The 17,874-nt window shown below is 35.7% G+C and overlaps 1 protein-coding gene across 1 annotated transcript in view; it reads left to right on the top strand.

The window, feature by feature from the left end:
* YTHDC2 (YTH domain containing 2) overlaps nucleotides 1–17,874 on the top strand; it is a 99,801-nt gene that overhangs the window by 32,039 nt on the left and 49,888 nt on the right. The window contains exons 11-16 of the mRNA XM_006886680.1: nucleotides 6,850–6,976; nucleotides 7,401–7,466; nucleotides 14,450–14,628; nucleotides 14,866–14,962; nucleotides 15,043–15,130; nucleotides 15,217–15,297. Coding sequence (XP_006886742.1) covers nucleotides 6,850–6,976; nucleotides 7,401–7,466; nucleotides 14,450–14,628; nucleotides 14,866–14,962; nucleotides 15,043–15,130; nucleotides 15,217–15,297 — 638 coding nt within the window. The remainder of the gene's footprint in view (nucleotides 1–6,849; nucleotides 6,977–7,400; nucleotides 7,467–14,449; nucleotides 14,629–14,865; nucleotides 14,963–15,042; nucleotides 15,131–15,216; nucleotides 15,298–17,874) is intronic.

Genomic DNA, 17,874 nt, shown 5'->3' with positions numbered 1-17,874 from the left:
ACTTCTTCCTTCATCACCATAGGCTCTTGTTCATATGTTATTTCTTTAAATTCCTCTGTATCTGCCAATTCCTTTCTATATAATGACTCCGTATATTCCTTCCATCTTCTTTTAATACTTCCTGGATCATTTAATATTCTGCCCAAAGCATCCTTGAAAAGATTTACTATTTCAAAAAAAGGAAGGAAAAAATAGGTAACTTATAATTGAGATCATTCATTTAATAAATGAAGATTTCAGCATATTTTAGTTACATGAGCTCAGGTTCTAATAAATAGACATAATTTACCTTCTTTGATATAGTTTCTCTAGTGAGAGTTAGCCAGATTTTTGTTAGTTGATTTTCATCCAGAACAATTGGAGATGGTGAAAGCTCTTCTGCAAAAGACAAAATGAAAGTTCATAGTACTGTAAAGGATATAGATGTCAAGCATTGTTACTAGATGCCATTGAATCAGTTATGACTCAGAGACACCATCTGAACCACAGATCTGAACTTTGCTCTATGCTGCATTATCCTTTTGATCCCTATCATACTCAAGAGTCACTTCATCAGTCCATCTCATTGTTTTCCTCTCCTTTTTGACATTCTTCCTTTCTCTGAATGATGTCTCTCTCTTAAGAACTGGTTCCTCTGGAAAATTTGCCCAAAGTCAGAAGAAGTTTGGTATCAAGTAGTTTATTCTATTCCCTTGCCGAAGTGTTTCAGCAATATTTGGTATACTCGATCACTTTGTTCTTGAAATAATCAACTTCTGATATTTGCACTTTGCTGATTTTTTTTTTTCCAATCTCACTGTATGTAGCTTTTTGGTTTCCTTAGTATGAAGCAAACAAAAATATTCCTTTTTTTTTTTAAAAAAAAAAAAACCCAACAAACAAACCCAAACTCTCTAAATTGGGGACAGTCCAGGCTTCAATCTTTAAACCTTCTTTTCTTCTGCACTTATTCTCTAGATGACCTAATCCAGATTTGACTTTACTATCTATTTAAAATATCCCCTAATTATACATTTTCAGTCTTTACTTCTCAGACTCTACACACCTAGCTACTTGATTTCTCTATTTGTGTACATGTTAGGTGAATAAAGCTTGGTGCCCTCAAAACACTTTTTACTTTTTTCACACTTTCCTCATTGTCACCCTGCTCTTCTCTTGGTGCTTCCCTTTTCAGTAAATATCACTATTCACCTAATGCTCAGACAACAAAATATGAAGTGATCCTTGACTTCAGTCTCATATTCCACATTTCGTTTATTAACAAATTCTTTTGGTTTTTTTAAAAAAATATCCTAAATCTGACCGTATTTCACTTCCCCGACTATAACTATCATATGTTGTTATTGTTGTTATGTGCCATCGAGCTGTCTGCAACTCATAGTGACCCTATTTACAACAGCCCTAAACCTTGCTCTGTCCTATGCCAATCTCATTGTCTCAGACACACCTACTCCCATTGCCGCAGTCACTGAATCAATCTGTCTCATAGAAGGTCTTCCTCTCCTGCACTGTTCTTCCACCCTCCCAAGTATGATATCCCTCTCCAAGGACTGGTCCCGCCTTACAAAATGGCCAAAATATGTCAAATGAAGCTTTAGAATCCTTGCCTCCAAGGAGCAGCATAGTTTCACCCTCTCTAGGAGGAACCTGTTTGTTCTCCTAGCCATCCATGATATATTTAATACTCTTCTCCAACACCACAGCTAAAAAGCTTCAGTTCTCCTTTTATCATCCCTAGTCATTGTCCAGCTCTCTGATGCATAGCAAGTAATTTCAAAGACCATGGCCTGTATTGGGCACACCTTAGTCTCTAGACTGATATCGTTGCTCTTCAGTATTTTGCAAGGTCTCTAACAGCAAACTTTCCCAGTGCAATACATCTTTTAATTTCCTGGCTGCTGGTGTCAAGATTGTGGAGTCAAGTACACTAAAACTGTGAACAATCTCAATCTCTTCACCATCCATACTGATGCTACAAATTGGCCCAGTGGTGAGAATCTTCGTTTTCTTGATACTGAGCTTCAATCCATATTGAAGGCTGCAGTCCTTGACCTTCTTCAGCAAGCACTTCAGGTCCTCCTCAGTTTCAGCAAGCAGGGTTGTGTCATCTGAATAACACTGATTGTAGATGAGTCTTCTTCCAATCCTGATGCCACATTTCTCCTCATATGAGCTAAACACAATATTGTTGAAAATCATACAAAAATAGTTAGAACAGTACTTTGATAGAGAACTGCCAAAAGTTAAAGCTAGGTGTAGAAGAGGCTATGTCACCAAGAATATTATAGTTGATGTCAGATGGATCATGGCTTAAAGCAGAGAATATCAGAAGAATATCTGTATGTGCATTCAACAACAGACTGAAAGCTTTAAAATTTGTACTTTAAGATTTATTGCTTTCTTAAAATTATTTTAAAAATATGTAAGAAATACTTCAGGTATTTAAGTATTATCCTTGCTTCACTTCATTCATATTTTTTAGTGATTGTTATTTTGACATTATTGAACCTCCTATGAACTCTAGGTCCTCTTCCTCACAGTTTTGTTGGAGGTTTCCCAGAACTTTAATTTGCACTATTGTAAGCCATGTGGAGTAGCCTAAAATGTTACATAGCTCTGTGAATATTTTTTTTGTTGTATGTTTATATTTCTATTTAAAATCTCAACCCTTAATTGACATCTGTGTTAAAACTATTTAGTGTGATCTAAGATATCATGGGCTTCATTTATACCATAATTTTCTCTTTGTGAGTCTGCCAAAACAGGAAGTAATTAGCTGGTTTAATAAGACTAGGTATCTTCTGTCATATCTTTACTGCTTTGTTATCTACTGTAGCATAACAAATGGTTTTTAAAGTTTACAACTTGTGAAACATTTATTATTTCTTATGGTGCCTGAGAGTAAAGAATCTCAGACTAGATTAGCCAAGTTTCCATTGGGAAGTTCAAAATCATATAATGCCTTTCCTCTTCCATTTGTCATTCTGGCAAAGTAGACCATATTATTGTCTGAGCCAAAATGACCAATATAATTTGAATTTACTAACAGAGGAGAAAGAAAATATTGAAATAGATGTCAGAAAAGATTCTAAAAATCGCACTGGAATGTCAAGAAACCTAAACAAAAGGAAAACATGCCAGAGTTAAAGAGCTGAATAGAAGGCTTCAAAGGCAACTTGGGAAGACAAAGTATTATAATGGAATGTGCAGAGAGCTGGAATTAGAGAATTAAAAGGGAAGAACTTTCTTTTCATTTCTCAAGCTGAGAAAACTTAAAACCAAATTTAAGCCTTGTGTCACAATATTGAAAGATGCTATAGACAATATATTTAATGACCCAGAAAACATCAAAAGAAGATGGAGGGAATACACAGAATCACTGTTCTAAAAAGAACTTGTTGACAATGAAAAATTTCAGAAAACACCATATGAGCAGTAGACAATGGTAATGAAGGACGAAGTGGAAGCTACATTGGAGGGATTGGCAAAAAATAAGGCCCTGGGTAACAATGGGATAGTAATTGACTTTTTTAAAGTAACAAATGAAGCCTTGGACGCACTCACCAGTCTATGCCAAGAACTTTGGAGGACAGCTGACTGGTTAACGAATTGGAAGAGGTCCATTTATGTTCCTATTCCCAAGACAGGTGATGCAACAGAATGTGGAAACTATTAAAGAATATGATTAATATCACATACAAGCAAAATACTGCTGAAGATCATTAAAAAATGGCTAGAATAGTACATAGATAGTGAACTGCCAGAAGTTCGCAGGACTTAGAAAAGCCTGTGGCACCAGAGATAGTATTGCTGATGTCAGATTGATCTTGGCTGAAAGTAAGGAGTACCAGAAGAATGTCTATTTGTGCTTTATTGACATTGCAAAGGCATTTGACTATGTGGATCATAACAAGTTGTAGCTGACATTGAGAAGAGTGGAAATCCCAGAACATGTAACTGTGTTTCATGCTGAACGTATACTTGGACCGGGAGACTGTACAGACAGAGCAACGTAACACTGCATGGTTCAAAATAGAGAAGGGATTGTGTCAGGGTTGTATTCTCTCTCCATATGTATTTCGTCTGTATGCTGAGCAAATTATCCAAGAAGCTTGACTATGAAGAGGAATGTGGCATCAGGATTGAAGGGAGACTCATCAATAATCTGCATTATGCAGTTGACACAACCTTGCTTTCTGAAAGTGAGGAAGACGACGCACTTGTTGCAAATGACCAAGGAATGCAGCTTATGGAATAGATTGCATCTCAGTGTTAAGGAAACAAAGATTCTTCTTATTGGATCAATAGGAAAGCAGTGTTATGATGGATGGAGAGGAGATTGAAACTGTCAGCAGTGTCATCTTGCTTAGATCCACAGTTAACACCCTTGGTACCAGCAGTCAGGAATTAAAAAGACTTATTGCACTGAGAAAATCTGCAGTTTGGGACCATTTCAAATTAATGAGGAGTAATGATGTCTGTTTGAGAACTAAGGTGCGCCTGATTCAAGCTGTAGTCTTTCTGATCACTTGCTGTGCATCTGAGAGCTGGACAGTGAATAAGAATGACAGAAGAATTGATTGACTCCTTTGAGTGGTGGTGTTGGACAAGAGTACTGAACATCCCTTGGACGGCCAAGAGAACGAACAAATAGGTCTTGGAGAGGATGCAGCTGAAGTGCTGTTTGGCGGCAAGAATGATGAGGATTCACCTCACATACTTTGGACATGTTGCTAGGAGGTTCTATTCCTTGGAGGACACGATGCTGGGAAAGGTGGAATGAGAGAAAGACTCTCAACCAGGTGGATTGACACGGTGACTGCGGCAGTGGGCTTTTGTGTGTTAGGAATTTTGAAACTTTAATTTGCAGTATTAAAGGAAAGGGAGTTCTGGTGGCTTAGTGGTAAACAGTTGCATTGCCAATGAAAAGCAGGTAGTTCAAATCCTCCAGCTGCTTCATAGGGGAAAGATGAGCAGTCTCCTCCTGTGCATTTTATTGCCTCTGAAAATCCACTGGAGGCTCATCTTTCAGTTGATTCTGACTGAACAGTACACATCAACAATGGGCACGATAACAATCCAGGAAATATCAAGGAAGATGGAAATAATACAAATAATCACTGTACCCAAACTGTTTTTTCACTGCTTAACCATTTCATGAGATAGTATTTGATCACACACTAATAGCATTGAAAGAAGAATTCCCAAGTATGTTCAAGGCCTTAGCCAAAAACAAGGCTCCAGGAATTGATCTAACATCCCTTTACAAGTTTCGATAAGTGGATAACATTGCTGGAAGCACTCTCAACCTCTTGTCTATGTCAAGAAATTTGGGCAATAGCTATGTGTCCAAATGATTAAATGATCTTCTGTTGCAAAGGTGATCCAACAGAATGAAGTTTATTGTAGTAACATCATATACATGTGAAATCTTACTGAAGATAATAAGGAAAAAAATGGTTGTAGCAAGTACATGGACATGGAACTTTCAGACATGCTGGTTAGATTCCAAGGACATGGAAAACAGAGAGTACTAGTAGCATGTTTGCCTTTGTTTTATTGACCATGCAAAGACATTTGAGTATAGCTTGTAACAAATTAAACGTATTAAAAAGCAAAGATCTCAACTTTGAGTACTAAGGTGTGTCAACCCCAAGCCATGGTTTTTCAGTTGTATGTATCATGAACAAGAAAGCAGGAGAAGAAATAAAGACCAGAGAAGATCTTAGAAGACATACCGACAGAAGGTTGCTTAAAAGCGAGGATTCTAAGACTTTACCATTCATTCTTTGGATATGTTATCAACAGGGGCCAGTCCCTGGAAAAGTATATCATGCTTTGTAAAGTAGAGAGAGGCTCAGTGAAAAAGAGGATAGAACCTCTATCAGATGGAATAACACAATGGCTGCAATTAGTGGACCCAAACATAGCAAGAATGCAGAACCATGCAGAATTTTGTTATGTTCTCTGTTGGATCGTTGTGAGTTAGAACCAGCTCTGGGTTCTATGAGTTGGAACAAAAATGCTAAATAATTACAATATATTTAATTATTTGAGAGGTATACCCAAAAATGGAACCTCATTTGACTAGAACTTTTGTTTTTGTTTATTTGTTTTATGAAGATACTTTGTGGGAAGCAGTTTTTGCCAATATTTTTCACATTAACTATCTTGATAAATAGCTTGGAATGATGGAGGGAAAGGGCAAAACAAAACCACAGAAAATCATCTTAAGCTTTGTATTTAAAGTTTTTGCAGTTAAACTTTTGAACATTAATTACTAGTTATAGATGGAAACTTCTGTAGTGTTTCATTCTTCCATGAATGCAAACAACATGTGGATTTAGGAAGATTATTTAAGTATTCTGTAAATTGGATTCTTTCTTTTTCTCTTTTCATTATCTTGGTGAATTTGAAGAAGGTTTACAAATATCTTTTGTGCTTTCCAATTCATAGTCTCTATTTTGGACACTTTTTTAAGGTTTCTTCTTGTTGAGCACTGTCGGGTCAGAACTGACTCATAGCTGAACCTCCACAAGTTTTCAGAGGCAGTAAATCATATGGGGGCCGTCTTCGTCCCGCAGAACAGCTGGTGGATTTGAACCATTTTTCTTTGCATTGGCAGCATAATAATTACTTACCACTAGATCTCCCTTTTTTATGCTAAGGCATATAAAGAATAGAGTTCTCTAGGCTATTTAAATGATATAATAATGTTATTTTATTGTGTGAAGGGACAAATCACAGGATAGTTCTCCTGAAATGTCATTAATTTTTATTGTTGTTTAATAGAAACAATTCTAAAGAATTCTGAAACTTAACAGTCCTGGTTTTCTTTCTTTATTTTAGTTGATTACAGACACAGTGAAACCAGTGCAACAGCTCTGATGGTTGCTGCAGGACGAGGTTTTACAAGTCAAGTAGAACAGTTAATTAGTATGGGAGCCAATGTCCATAGTAAAGCATCAAATGGCTGGTAAATTTCTTTAAATTGTATTTATGGTTTGTATCTATTTATAAAGCTTCACATGTTTTCTGATTTTGTATGTTTATTTTTATATTAAAACTAATTGTTTCAAGATTATTTATATACTTCTATTTAAATGGTTTCATGAATAATTTTGAGTGCCTGTTATTGAGAAAGGAACTCTGGTGGCCTTGTTTGTAGGGACTTATGCTGCTAACCTAATGGTGATGCCCACTGGCGGTTCAAATCCACCAGCAGCTCTGTGGGAGAAAGATCAGCATTCTCCTCCTGTGCAACTTACAGCCTCTCAAAACCCACTGGAGGGTCAGCTGTGAGTCGGTTCTGACTTGACGATAATGAGGATTTTTTGTTTCATTTTGAATGTTAATGATATTACTTATGCAATATTAATTTACTCTCTTAATTTTTGTAGGATGGCCTTAGATTGGGCTAAACACTTTGGGCAAACTGAAATTGTTGATCTTCTAGAATCTTACAGGTAAAAACTTTGTATTACGGCTTTTATCTCCATTCCAGTGTGCTTATAGAATGTATCAAATGTAAGTTATTCATAGTGTATCATCCTGAGACTTCATTGTTGTTTTTTAATTTGAATGAATTTTTCTATTAGATTTGCTATATAGATGGTTGATCACATTTAATGTGTTTTAACAGTTATTTTATATTCTTTTGAAAGACCATAAGACAGATTTCCATTTAAACATAAATAAGACATATGTATGCATTTATCTCTGGATTTTTCTCTACTCTTACTAACTTGATAATAAAGGATGATAAAAGGTGTAAACTGACAATAAGAATGAAGAGGTACATAACATATGGGATATGTTTGTGAATTTTTAGATGTTATTTTTTGTTGATAGGTGCCATTGAATTGAGTATGACTTGACCCTGTGAATACATCAGATCTAAACCCTGCCTTATTCTGTGCCAGCTTCATCATCTTTGCCATGCTAGAGCCCACTGTTACAGTCACTTTGTCAGTTCAGCTTTTGACAGTCTTCTCCTTTGCCGTTGTTGTTGTTGTTGTTGTTATATGTGGTCGAGTTGCCTGCGACTGATAGTGACCCCATAGTGTACAACAGCCTTAAACATTGCTCTATCCTGTGCCAATCTCACTGTCTCTGACACACCTATACCGATTACCCCAGTCACTGAATCAGTCTACCTCATAGAGGGTCTTCCTCTCCTGCGCGCGCTGTCCCTTCACCCTCCCAAGCATGACGTCCTTCTCCAAGGACTGGTTTCTTCTTGCAACATGTCCAGAGTATGTCAGATGAAGCCTCAGAATCTTTGCCTGCAAGGAGCAGCCTGGTTTAACCCTCTCTAGAATGAACCTGTTTGTTTTTTTTACTAGTCCATGAGCTATTCAATACACTTCTCCAACACCACAACTCAAAGGCATCAATTCTCCTTCCTAGTCATGGTCCAGCTCTCTTAGGCATAGCATGTGATTGCAAAGATCATGCCCTGAATCAGGTGCACCTTATACTCCAGAGTGACACCATTGTTCTTCAGTACTTTGGAGTGGTCCCTAACAGCAGACTTTCCCATTGCAAAATGTCTTTTAATTTCCTGGCTGTTGGTGCCAAGAGTGTTGACTGTGGATCCAATCAAACTAAAGCTGTTAACAGTCTTACTCTCTTCACTATCCGTACTGATGCTGCTGATTGGCCCAGTGGTGAGAATCTTTGTTTTCTTGATACTGAGCTTCAATCCATATTGAAGGCTACAGTCCTTGACCACCTACAGTAAGCACTTCAGGTCCTCCTCCATTTCAGCAAGCAGGATTGTGTCATCTGCATAATGTAGGTTGTTGATGAATCTTCCACCAATCCTGATTCCACATTCCTCCTTGTACAGCCCAGCGTCCCGGATAATCTGTTCTGCTTATAGGGTGAAAAGGTATGGAGATAGGAAACATCCCTGGCGCATACCCTTCCCAATTTTGAACCATGCAGTGTTTCCTTGCTCTGTTCTGATGAATGCCTCCAGTCCAAGTAGAGGTTTTGCATTAGCACGATCAGCTGTTCTGGGATTCCCATTCTTCTCAGAGTCAGCCACAGTTTGTTGTGATCCATACAAACACCTTTGCATAATCAATGAAACACAGATAGACATTCCTCTGGAACTCCCTTCTTTGAGCCAAGATTCCTTTCGCTTTTCTGAGCAGAAAGTAGATAGTTTGTGAGTTAGCGGTGATTGATTTAACATAGCTAAGAAACAGTACCCCTTATGCTTATAGAAGGGAGTGTTTATGAGACACGAACTTATTTTGGCTTTGGAACTCTGAGAGTCTCACTGAACTCTTTGTGAAGGATGAAAGGAGTAAAAAAGCAAACAAACCAAAAAACTCAGTGTTGGGATCATATTTTCTGTTAAGAACAGTTCCTTACTACTTTTAATCACTTTGACAGGAAATAGAGATTTAGTGAAGAATGAAAACAAGCTGAAGAGTCTTTAGATTTAGCATTGTTAAAAAATGGAACCATAGAACTCTGGGTTTATGACCATCAAACATAATGGGAAGAGTAAGTGTGGAGTAACAAAAAAGATTTTTAAGTGAGAGTCTGCTAAATGAATGTTGTCATTCCATCCTTTGCCTTTGCTTCTCAGCTGTTAGCTTTTTCTATTTGGATTTTATATTCCTTGACAGAAAACTTGAGCATTCTTTCCTGAATAAAGTAGAATAAGCCTGGAGAAAACATTAGAAATATGGAACATTTTATGTTTCTTCCCTGAAATTACTGTCTTTTAAACTAGATAACTCAACAGTTATCTGTTGAAAGAAAGTTTTTGGTGTTTTACTTTTTTATGATAAAATCCTGAGTTGTGCAAATGATTTTGTGCTCAGTCACTAGCTGAAAGCTTGTTGCAGGTTTCAAGGCTGAATTATTCACCCAGCTGTACCTTAGAAGACAGGCCTAGGGATCTTCCAAAAGATAATAGCCTTGAAAATCCTATGGAATGTAAGTCTACTGTGACATACATTGATGGGTGACCTAGTGGCAAGAAGCTGTGCGTCAGCCCCGAAGGCATGCAGTTCAAGGCCACCAGCTTCTCCACGGGAGGATGAGTCTTCTAGGTGACTAACTGTCTCTGAAAACCTGCAGGAGGTTCAGCTCTGGGTTGGTTCGGACTCTGGCACACAACAACAGCAACAACTCTTGATGAACAAATGGCTGAAATTTGGTCCCAGTACAGTTGAGGGCAAAAACACTAAAAAATGAAATAGAACAGAGCAACAACAACCAAAACCAAGAACTGAAATAAAGTTGAGAATTGTGACCAGAAAAAATTTCAAAACCCATACTATAGTAGAAAATTTTACACTCATGAAAAAAAGAAATGTGCTATAAATAAGGATCAGAATACAATCTTTTGCTCCCATTTAATCTTTTGATGCCCTATTTAGGATTTCAATCTACCTCCCTGAACTGTAGATCTCCTTTAACCTCCTCTACTGTTCTTTTTACTCCATAGATTTCTGCTGTCTCTTCTATATATTGTATAATTTACTGTGTTTATTGATTTGTCTCCCTCTTCACTCAAGTAGATATTGGTAAACACTCTATTCAGGATCAGTGCTTAAATACAGTCAATGTCCAGTGAATATTGAATGAATGAACAAGAAAGAGCTCTTGGAAATGAAAATCATAGTAGCAGAAATCTAAAAAGCAGAACATATAAAAAGCAAAACTAGTAGGACTGGAAGATTCGATTGAGAGAGAACCTCTCAAAATGAAGGAATAAGACATGAGATGGAAAATTATAGAAAAGTGTAGAACGGAAATAAAATTGTAAATCACTATTTGACTCTGTGGCAAATAGTATTTACATGTTGGGAGCTCTCATGGCCTAGAGGGTATAGAGATATGCTGCCAACACAAAATGCATCAAGTCTTTAATGAGCTTTATTTAAAGCTCTGTGGTTCATATTCAGTAAGCATTCCATGAGAAAAACATGAACAATCTTCTAAAGAAAGACTTAACAAAATTAAAGAGATTGGTGTGGGTGGGAATTTTATGAAGGTGGTAAATCACTTTTCATTAATTGAACGTTCACAGCTGATTGACTAAATTGTTAAGCCAGTAAATACAACATGTGACATGTACATGTTGGTTAGAAATATGCCAATAAAACAGCAAAAGAAATGTGTAAAAGGTTTGAAAGAGACTGTTCTCACTAATATGACTTAGGATTTTATAAAATAATTTGTATAACATAATTCACATATATGTTGTTTTTTATATGAATATGACTAATGGTGACCCTATGAACAGCAGATCTGAACCCTTTCCTATCTTGTACCATCTCCACACTTCCTGATGCACAGAAGCCAGTTGTGACAGTCACCATGTCAGTCCACCTGGCTGAGGGTCTTCTTCTTTGCCAACTTTCCATCCTTCCCAGCATTATGTCCCTTTCCAAGGAATAGCCCATCCTAGAAACATGCCCAAAGTAGGTGAGGCTAAGCCTTATCATTCTTGCCTCCAATGAGCATTCTAACTGTTCTTTTGACCATCCAGGGTGCTCTTCTCCAGTACCACAACTCAAAGGCATCAATTCTTCTGTCATCCTTATTCATTGTCTAGCTCTCAGATACATAGCATGTGATCTGAATTAGATGAACCTTAACCCTCAAACTGACATCACTACTCCTCAGTAATTTGGAGAGATCCCTAACTGCAGACTTTCCCAGTGTAGTGTGTCTCCTTATTTCCTGACTCCTGGTACTGAGAGTGTTGATTGTGGATCCAAGTAAGATGAAGTAGTTGACAATTTCAGTCATTTCTCCACCCATCATGGTGTTGCCTACTGGTCCGGTGGTAAGAAGCTTTGTATTCTTTACATTGAGACGGAATCCATACTGAAGGCTGCATCCCTTAATCTTTTGCAACAAGTTCTTCAGGTCCTCATTACTTTCAACAGGCAAGGTTGTATCATCTGCGTAATGCAGGTTCTTGATGAGTCTCCCTCCAATTGTGATGCCACGTTCCTTTTCAAAGAGTCTAGCTTCTTGAATAATTTGCCTCAGCATACAGATTAAGGAGGTATGGAGAGAGAATACAAAACTAATGTACTTCCTTCTTAATTTTAAACCGGTGTTCCCCTGCCCTGTTTCCACGATAACCTCCTGGTCCAGGTATAGATTTTGCATGAACACAGTTATGTCCTCTGAGACTCCTGTTCTTCTCAAGTCAGCCTCAACTTATTCACACAGTCCAAATGCCTTTAGTCAATTAAGCACCAATCAACTTTGTATTCTCTACTTTCATCTAGCATTCCTTGGACATCAATATTGATATCCCTGGTGCCACAACCTCTTCTAAATCTGGCTTGAATTTTTGGCAGTTCCCTATTTATGTACTGTTCTAGCTGGTTTTGAATGATCTTCAGCAGTATTTTGCTAGCTTGTGATAATAATGATATTGTTTCATAGTTTCCACTTACTGTTGGATCACTTTTCTGGGGAATGTGAACAAATATGGACCTCTTCCAATCCAGTCACCAGATAGCTGTCCTCTAAATTTCCTAGCTTAGACTGGTGAGCACACTAAAGGCTGCATCTATTAAATGAAACAAAGCGGTTGGTATCCCATCAATTCCTGAGGTCTTAATTTTTTTCCAGTGCCTTCAGAGCAACTTCTCCTTTCTCCTTCATTACCTTTGGCTCCTGTTCATATGGTACTTCCTAAAATTTTTCAGTGCCAATCAGTTCTTTTTGGTACAGTGATTCTATGTATTCCCTCCATCTTCTTTTGATGCTTTCTGAGTCATTCGATGTATTGCCCATAGCATCTTTCAGTATTACTACGTGAGGTTTAAATTTGTTTTTAAATTATTACATTTGTTTTTCTCAGCTTAAGAAATTCTGAGCAAGTTCTTGCCTTTTATTCTCCAGTACACATATATTGCTTTGGTTAAAAGCAAAGCCAAAAGGCAATACTGTGAATCTAGTTATCTTTTAAATAGAGATTTTTACATTTTAGATTAGATAGATTATTACAGACTTTAGATGTTTCAAGAATGTTTTAAAAACATAATGTACTTTATAATACATTGATAGTTTCTGTTTTCAGTATGTAAGTCTTAAAAATTAAATCTCAATGAAAATAACATTCCAGTAGATCGATCATGACATATCAATAAAATATCAAATACTTACTAAAGTTTTTATATTGTTGGTTCATTGAAGATTGATTTATAAACTACAAACGTTTAAAGAAGGATAGAATACCCTCCTTATTGTTAAACATAAGAAAATAAAATTGTTCAAAATGGATCTTGAAATTCCAGTAATACTGTTACAAAAGTGAATATGATTCATATTTCCTATCTAGAAAGCAATTGTGTGTTATTTTTCTAGTGAACCCTTTAAGAGAGGTTAGATTGAAATGAATTTTCTAAGAATTCTATTGTTAATTACTAATGATAACAGTAGTATGTTTTTTCTTTTGATCTTATTTTTACATATGTAGTGAAGAAATGAAGCATTTATCTCAATAATTTATGTTATTAGTGTGTTTTAAGCTCATTTTTTATTATATAACAATATTCTTTAGTGGTTTTATAACAACAAAAACACCTTGTTAAGAAAATATGACCAAAAACTTTGTTAACAAAATACATTTCAAATTCTATTAGAATTTTTTTAATTTGTTAAGTAAATTTAACAGTCTTATTGGTATGCCATAGTCCATATAATTAACTTAGAACAAAACAGCCATCACCATAATCAACATAATCAATCTTAAACTATTTCTGTAATTTTTTTTAAAGCCTGTTTCCTTAGCAAACACTTCCTATTTACCCTCCACCTTGCCAGACTTAGACAGTCACAGGTTTCCTTTGTTTATCTATAGATATACTTACTCTGGATATTTAATACAAAAGGGCACATGTGATATGTCTTTGATCTTGACTACTTTCACTGTAATGTTATTATGATTCTTCTGTATTATAGTATATGTCAGTATTTCATTCTTTTTTTTATAGAATACTAAATCTTTCAAAAGAGATCTGGTGGCCTAGTCTATAGGAGATGCTCTGCTAATCCAAAGGAGTTTCCTCTCTTGCAGTTTGAGTCCACCAGCTTATCCAGAGGAGAAAAATGGGCAACCCCTTCCCATGCAATTTACAGCTTTGAAAACTTGCTGACGGGCCAACTCTGAGTCACTTCTGGCTCGACAGCGCATTACATCAATGATACTGAGCGTTTTTTCACATGCTTATTGGCTATTTGCATATCTTTTAAGAGATTCATTCAGATCCTTTAAAAAAATACTCGTATTACTAAATTATACTTAGAAAAATATACTTGAAACAAAAATATTTATTATAGCTACCACTTTATTATTTACCCTTAAGATATATTGGAACATTGAAAGATGTTATGGGAATCAGTGAATTTAAGGATTACTCTTTTTCATGAAAATTGATTTGATTTTTTTTTTTAGTGCTTCATTGGAATTTGGAAATCTTGATGAAAGTTCTCTGGTTCAGACAAATGGCGGTGACCTCAGTACAGAAGACAGAGAGCTTCTGAAAGCATATCATCATAGTTTTGATGATGAAAAAGTGGATTTGGATTTGATCATGCATCTTCTGTACAATATCTGCCATAGTTGTGATGCTGGTAAATAAGCATTATCTTTAAGAACTGAAGCAAAAATGTATACTTTGCTTTAAAAATTAATATTTCTTATGTATAAATATATAATTCCATTAACAGTAATATTTAAATAATCTCATAAATGTAATCTAATAAAAAGGAGTACTTGAAAACACATGATATAGTTTCTTAGAGTAAATTCTGTTGATTGGGTCTGATTTCAAGATGAGATTTATGATTAAATAGTAATTTTATTTTAAGGTGCAATATTAATTTTCCTACCTGGATATGATGAAATTGTTGGATTGAGGGATCGTATCCTGTTTGATGACAAGCGTTTTGCTGACAATGCGCACAGGTAAAACCTAAAGCTTTATATTTTTTTGCTTTAAATAACTGACCAGTACTATAGTATATTTTTCTCTATATTGTCAACAGATATCAAGTCTTCATGCTTCACTCAAATATGCAAACATCTGATCAAAAGAAAGTATTAAAAAATCCACCTGCAGGTGTTCGAAAAATAGTAAGTGCCATAAAATCTTCATTTTTCTATTTTTATTTTTGTTGGTTTTATTTTTATAATAATTATAAAATAACATCCTATTACAGATCCTTTCCACCAATATTGCTGAAACCAGCATTACTGTCAATGATGTTGTTTTCGTTATTGATTCTGGTAAGGTGAAGGAGGTATGTTTGGGTAAATTGTATTTTTATGAAAATAAAGTTTATATATTCCATTTCAACAGGTGCTTTCCCAAACAGTACTCACTCTAATGGAAAATCTTTTCAATCTAGATGAATTTAACATAGTGGCAATCATTTATTTCATGAAAAGAAATGTTCCACCTTAAATAACAGTATATAGAATATATTTAGTTTTAGTTGGCAAATTACATTAGAGAAAGATATGGACATTTGCTTTCATAAGAGATTATATCCTTGGAACTCCTATGGGGCAGTTCTACTCTGTCTTGTTTGCTTGTGATGAGTTGGAATGGACTTGACGGCAGTGAGCTTATTAATAAATTATATCTAAAACTTAGCTTCTGTTCATTAAATTCTTGGCAAAAAGTTAGAGTATAGCTAGTTATATTGAAACACACATAGTAAGGGATTTTGATTACATAATTTTTGTCTTACCTTTCTACACTCAGGTCTGGACTCTGTGCCTTTTCATTTTTAGTTCCTGCAGGAGTGGCATCCACTCCTAAATAACATGCCTCCAGAAAGGAACTTTGATAAATGTCAATAGTTGTAGAGGGGCTTCAGGCCTTTTATTCATAGGGTCGTTATGAGTTGTGCTCAACTTGAAGGCAGTCAGCAACAATAACAACATAAAATAGTTGAGAAGATATTTGTTTCAAAAGAAAAACTATGAAAGAAAGCGCACAAACATATAAATCATGGTAATTTGGCAAACTACAGCCAGAAAACTTGATTTTAAAAATAAACTTAATGGAATGTAGGCAGCAAACCTACTATTTTACCTATTTATGGCTGATTCCATACCATAATAGCAAATTTTAGTACTTACTACAGAGACTCTTTAGAACTCTAAAGTTTGAAATGTTTTCTCACTAGCTCTTTACATTAATAAGTTCATCAACCTCTGATATATGCAGAGGGTGGCTATTAATTCTTTTAGCACTACAGTGCTCAGCAATTCTAGTGCCCCACAAGTAGAGCATTGCACTGAAAGAGAAAGAAAGTTATGGAAGCAGTTAATTTTTCAAGGAAACAAATGTTCCTTATACATGTCATGGTGTTGTGTACCAGAGTCAGAACTGACCCATAGTTGACACTCCAGTGGCTTTTCAGAGGTAGTGGGAGAAGATTGTACATCCTTCTCCCATGTTATAGAAAGTAAATTATCTGAAAGATGGGATTTTTTGTTGTTTGAGGGTCAGGTTTGGACTGTTGTTTTTATTTTATTCACAGCTGTGTGTGAGCCGATTGGATTTGCTGGATTTAACGAGCAGTTAGCTGTGGACTGGAAGCATCTTGTTTAGAGACAGTCAGGGACTAGTGGGCTGGCCTGGGTATTTAAAAGTCAGTTGGGCCCTTGGGCCTGGTGTAAATTGTGTTTGGAAATTCTACTAAGCTGTACAGAATTCACTGTACTGAGGTAACTTGGGGTTGCTGTGATACTGAATGCTGTTCTACTAGTGTGTCAAATGCCATAATGGTTACCCATAGGAGACAGTGTTTTGTGGAGCTCCCAGATTAAGATAGGCTTGGAAGTAGGAGTGGCATCCACTTCCTAAACAACATGGCTTTGGAAACTCTATGAACTTAGAGAAACTGCAATAGTTATAAAACAGGGTTCAGGTCATTTGTTCATAGGGTCACTATCAGTTGTGTTCAACTTGACAAAATTTAATAGCAACAACAATAACAGTGGAAATAAAGAATTCTTTTTAATGTAAAAAAATGATAAGAGCTTTAATGTTTTCAGTATAATTTTAGGAATACCTTTAGGAACTTTTAAGAATAATTTTTAGATAATAAAACATACTCTAGTTGGCTAGCAGTATAAGATAGGTTTTATTTCCTAAAGGAGCACAGCAATTGATATTAAACAATATCTGAAGTAAATTTTGAGTAAGTATTTGAAAAGTTAATTTATTTAGATGTGTGTTTAGGTGGTAAATAGTGATTAAGCCATGATGCTGAAGTAAAAAAATTATTTTACATACAGAGTTGGATAATGTAACATTTTATTAGAAACTAAACAAGCAGCATCTTTTCTAAAAACTTTTGTACTTAGGATACTTTAAAATTTATCATTTGTAATGCTGTGAAAGAAAAACCAGGCACTAATGTTTAAAGAGTATATTCTAGTTGAGAATGCATTCTAAAAAATATTCCTTTACAATGAAAGTTTACTTTCACTTTAAAGAAGTAAGAAGTAGTAGTGTTTCGTGTTTACTTTGTAGCAGTTTATGAAGACTAACTTCACTGGTAGATTATTATCAAATAAAATGAGAGGTTTAAGAATTTTTTACTCTGAGATAAAATTCATTTAGTAATTGTCCTTATTCTTACTTCTCCAGATAAGCTCCCTTGAAAGTATTTTAATTTGTAATTTGTTTAAAATTCTCACTCCTATTTCTGACGGCACATAACAACAACAACAACATTTCCCAAAGGGTATAAATTTAGTGATAAATTGATTGTTGTTGTTAGGTGCCGTCAAGTCATAGACCATAGTGATACTATGAACAAAAGACCTGGACACTTGTATAACTTTCCTCATTTCTCCAC

The sequence above is a fragment of the Elephantulus edwardii genome, unplaced genomic scaffold (genome assembly GCF_000299155.1).
Source record: "Elephantulus edwardii isolate Elephantulus edwardi_28Jun2011 unplaced genomic scaffold, EleEdw1.0 scaffold00050, whole genome shotgun sequence".
Taxonomy (NCBI): Eukaryota; Metazoa; Chordata; class Mammalia; order Macroscelidea; family Macroscelididae; genus Elephantulus; species Elephantulus edwardii.
This window is presented reverse-complemented; position numbering and strand designations above follow the sequence as displayed.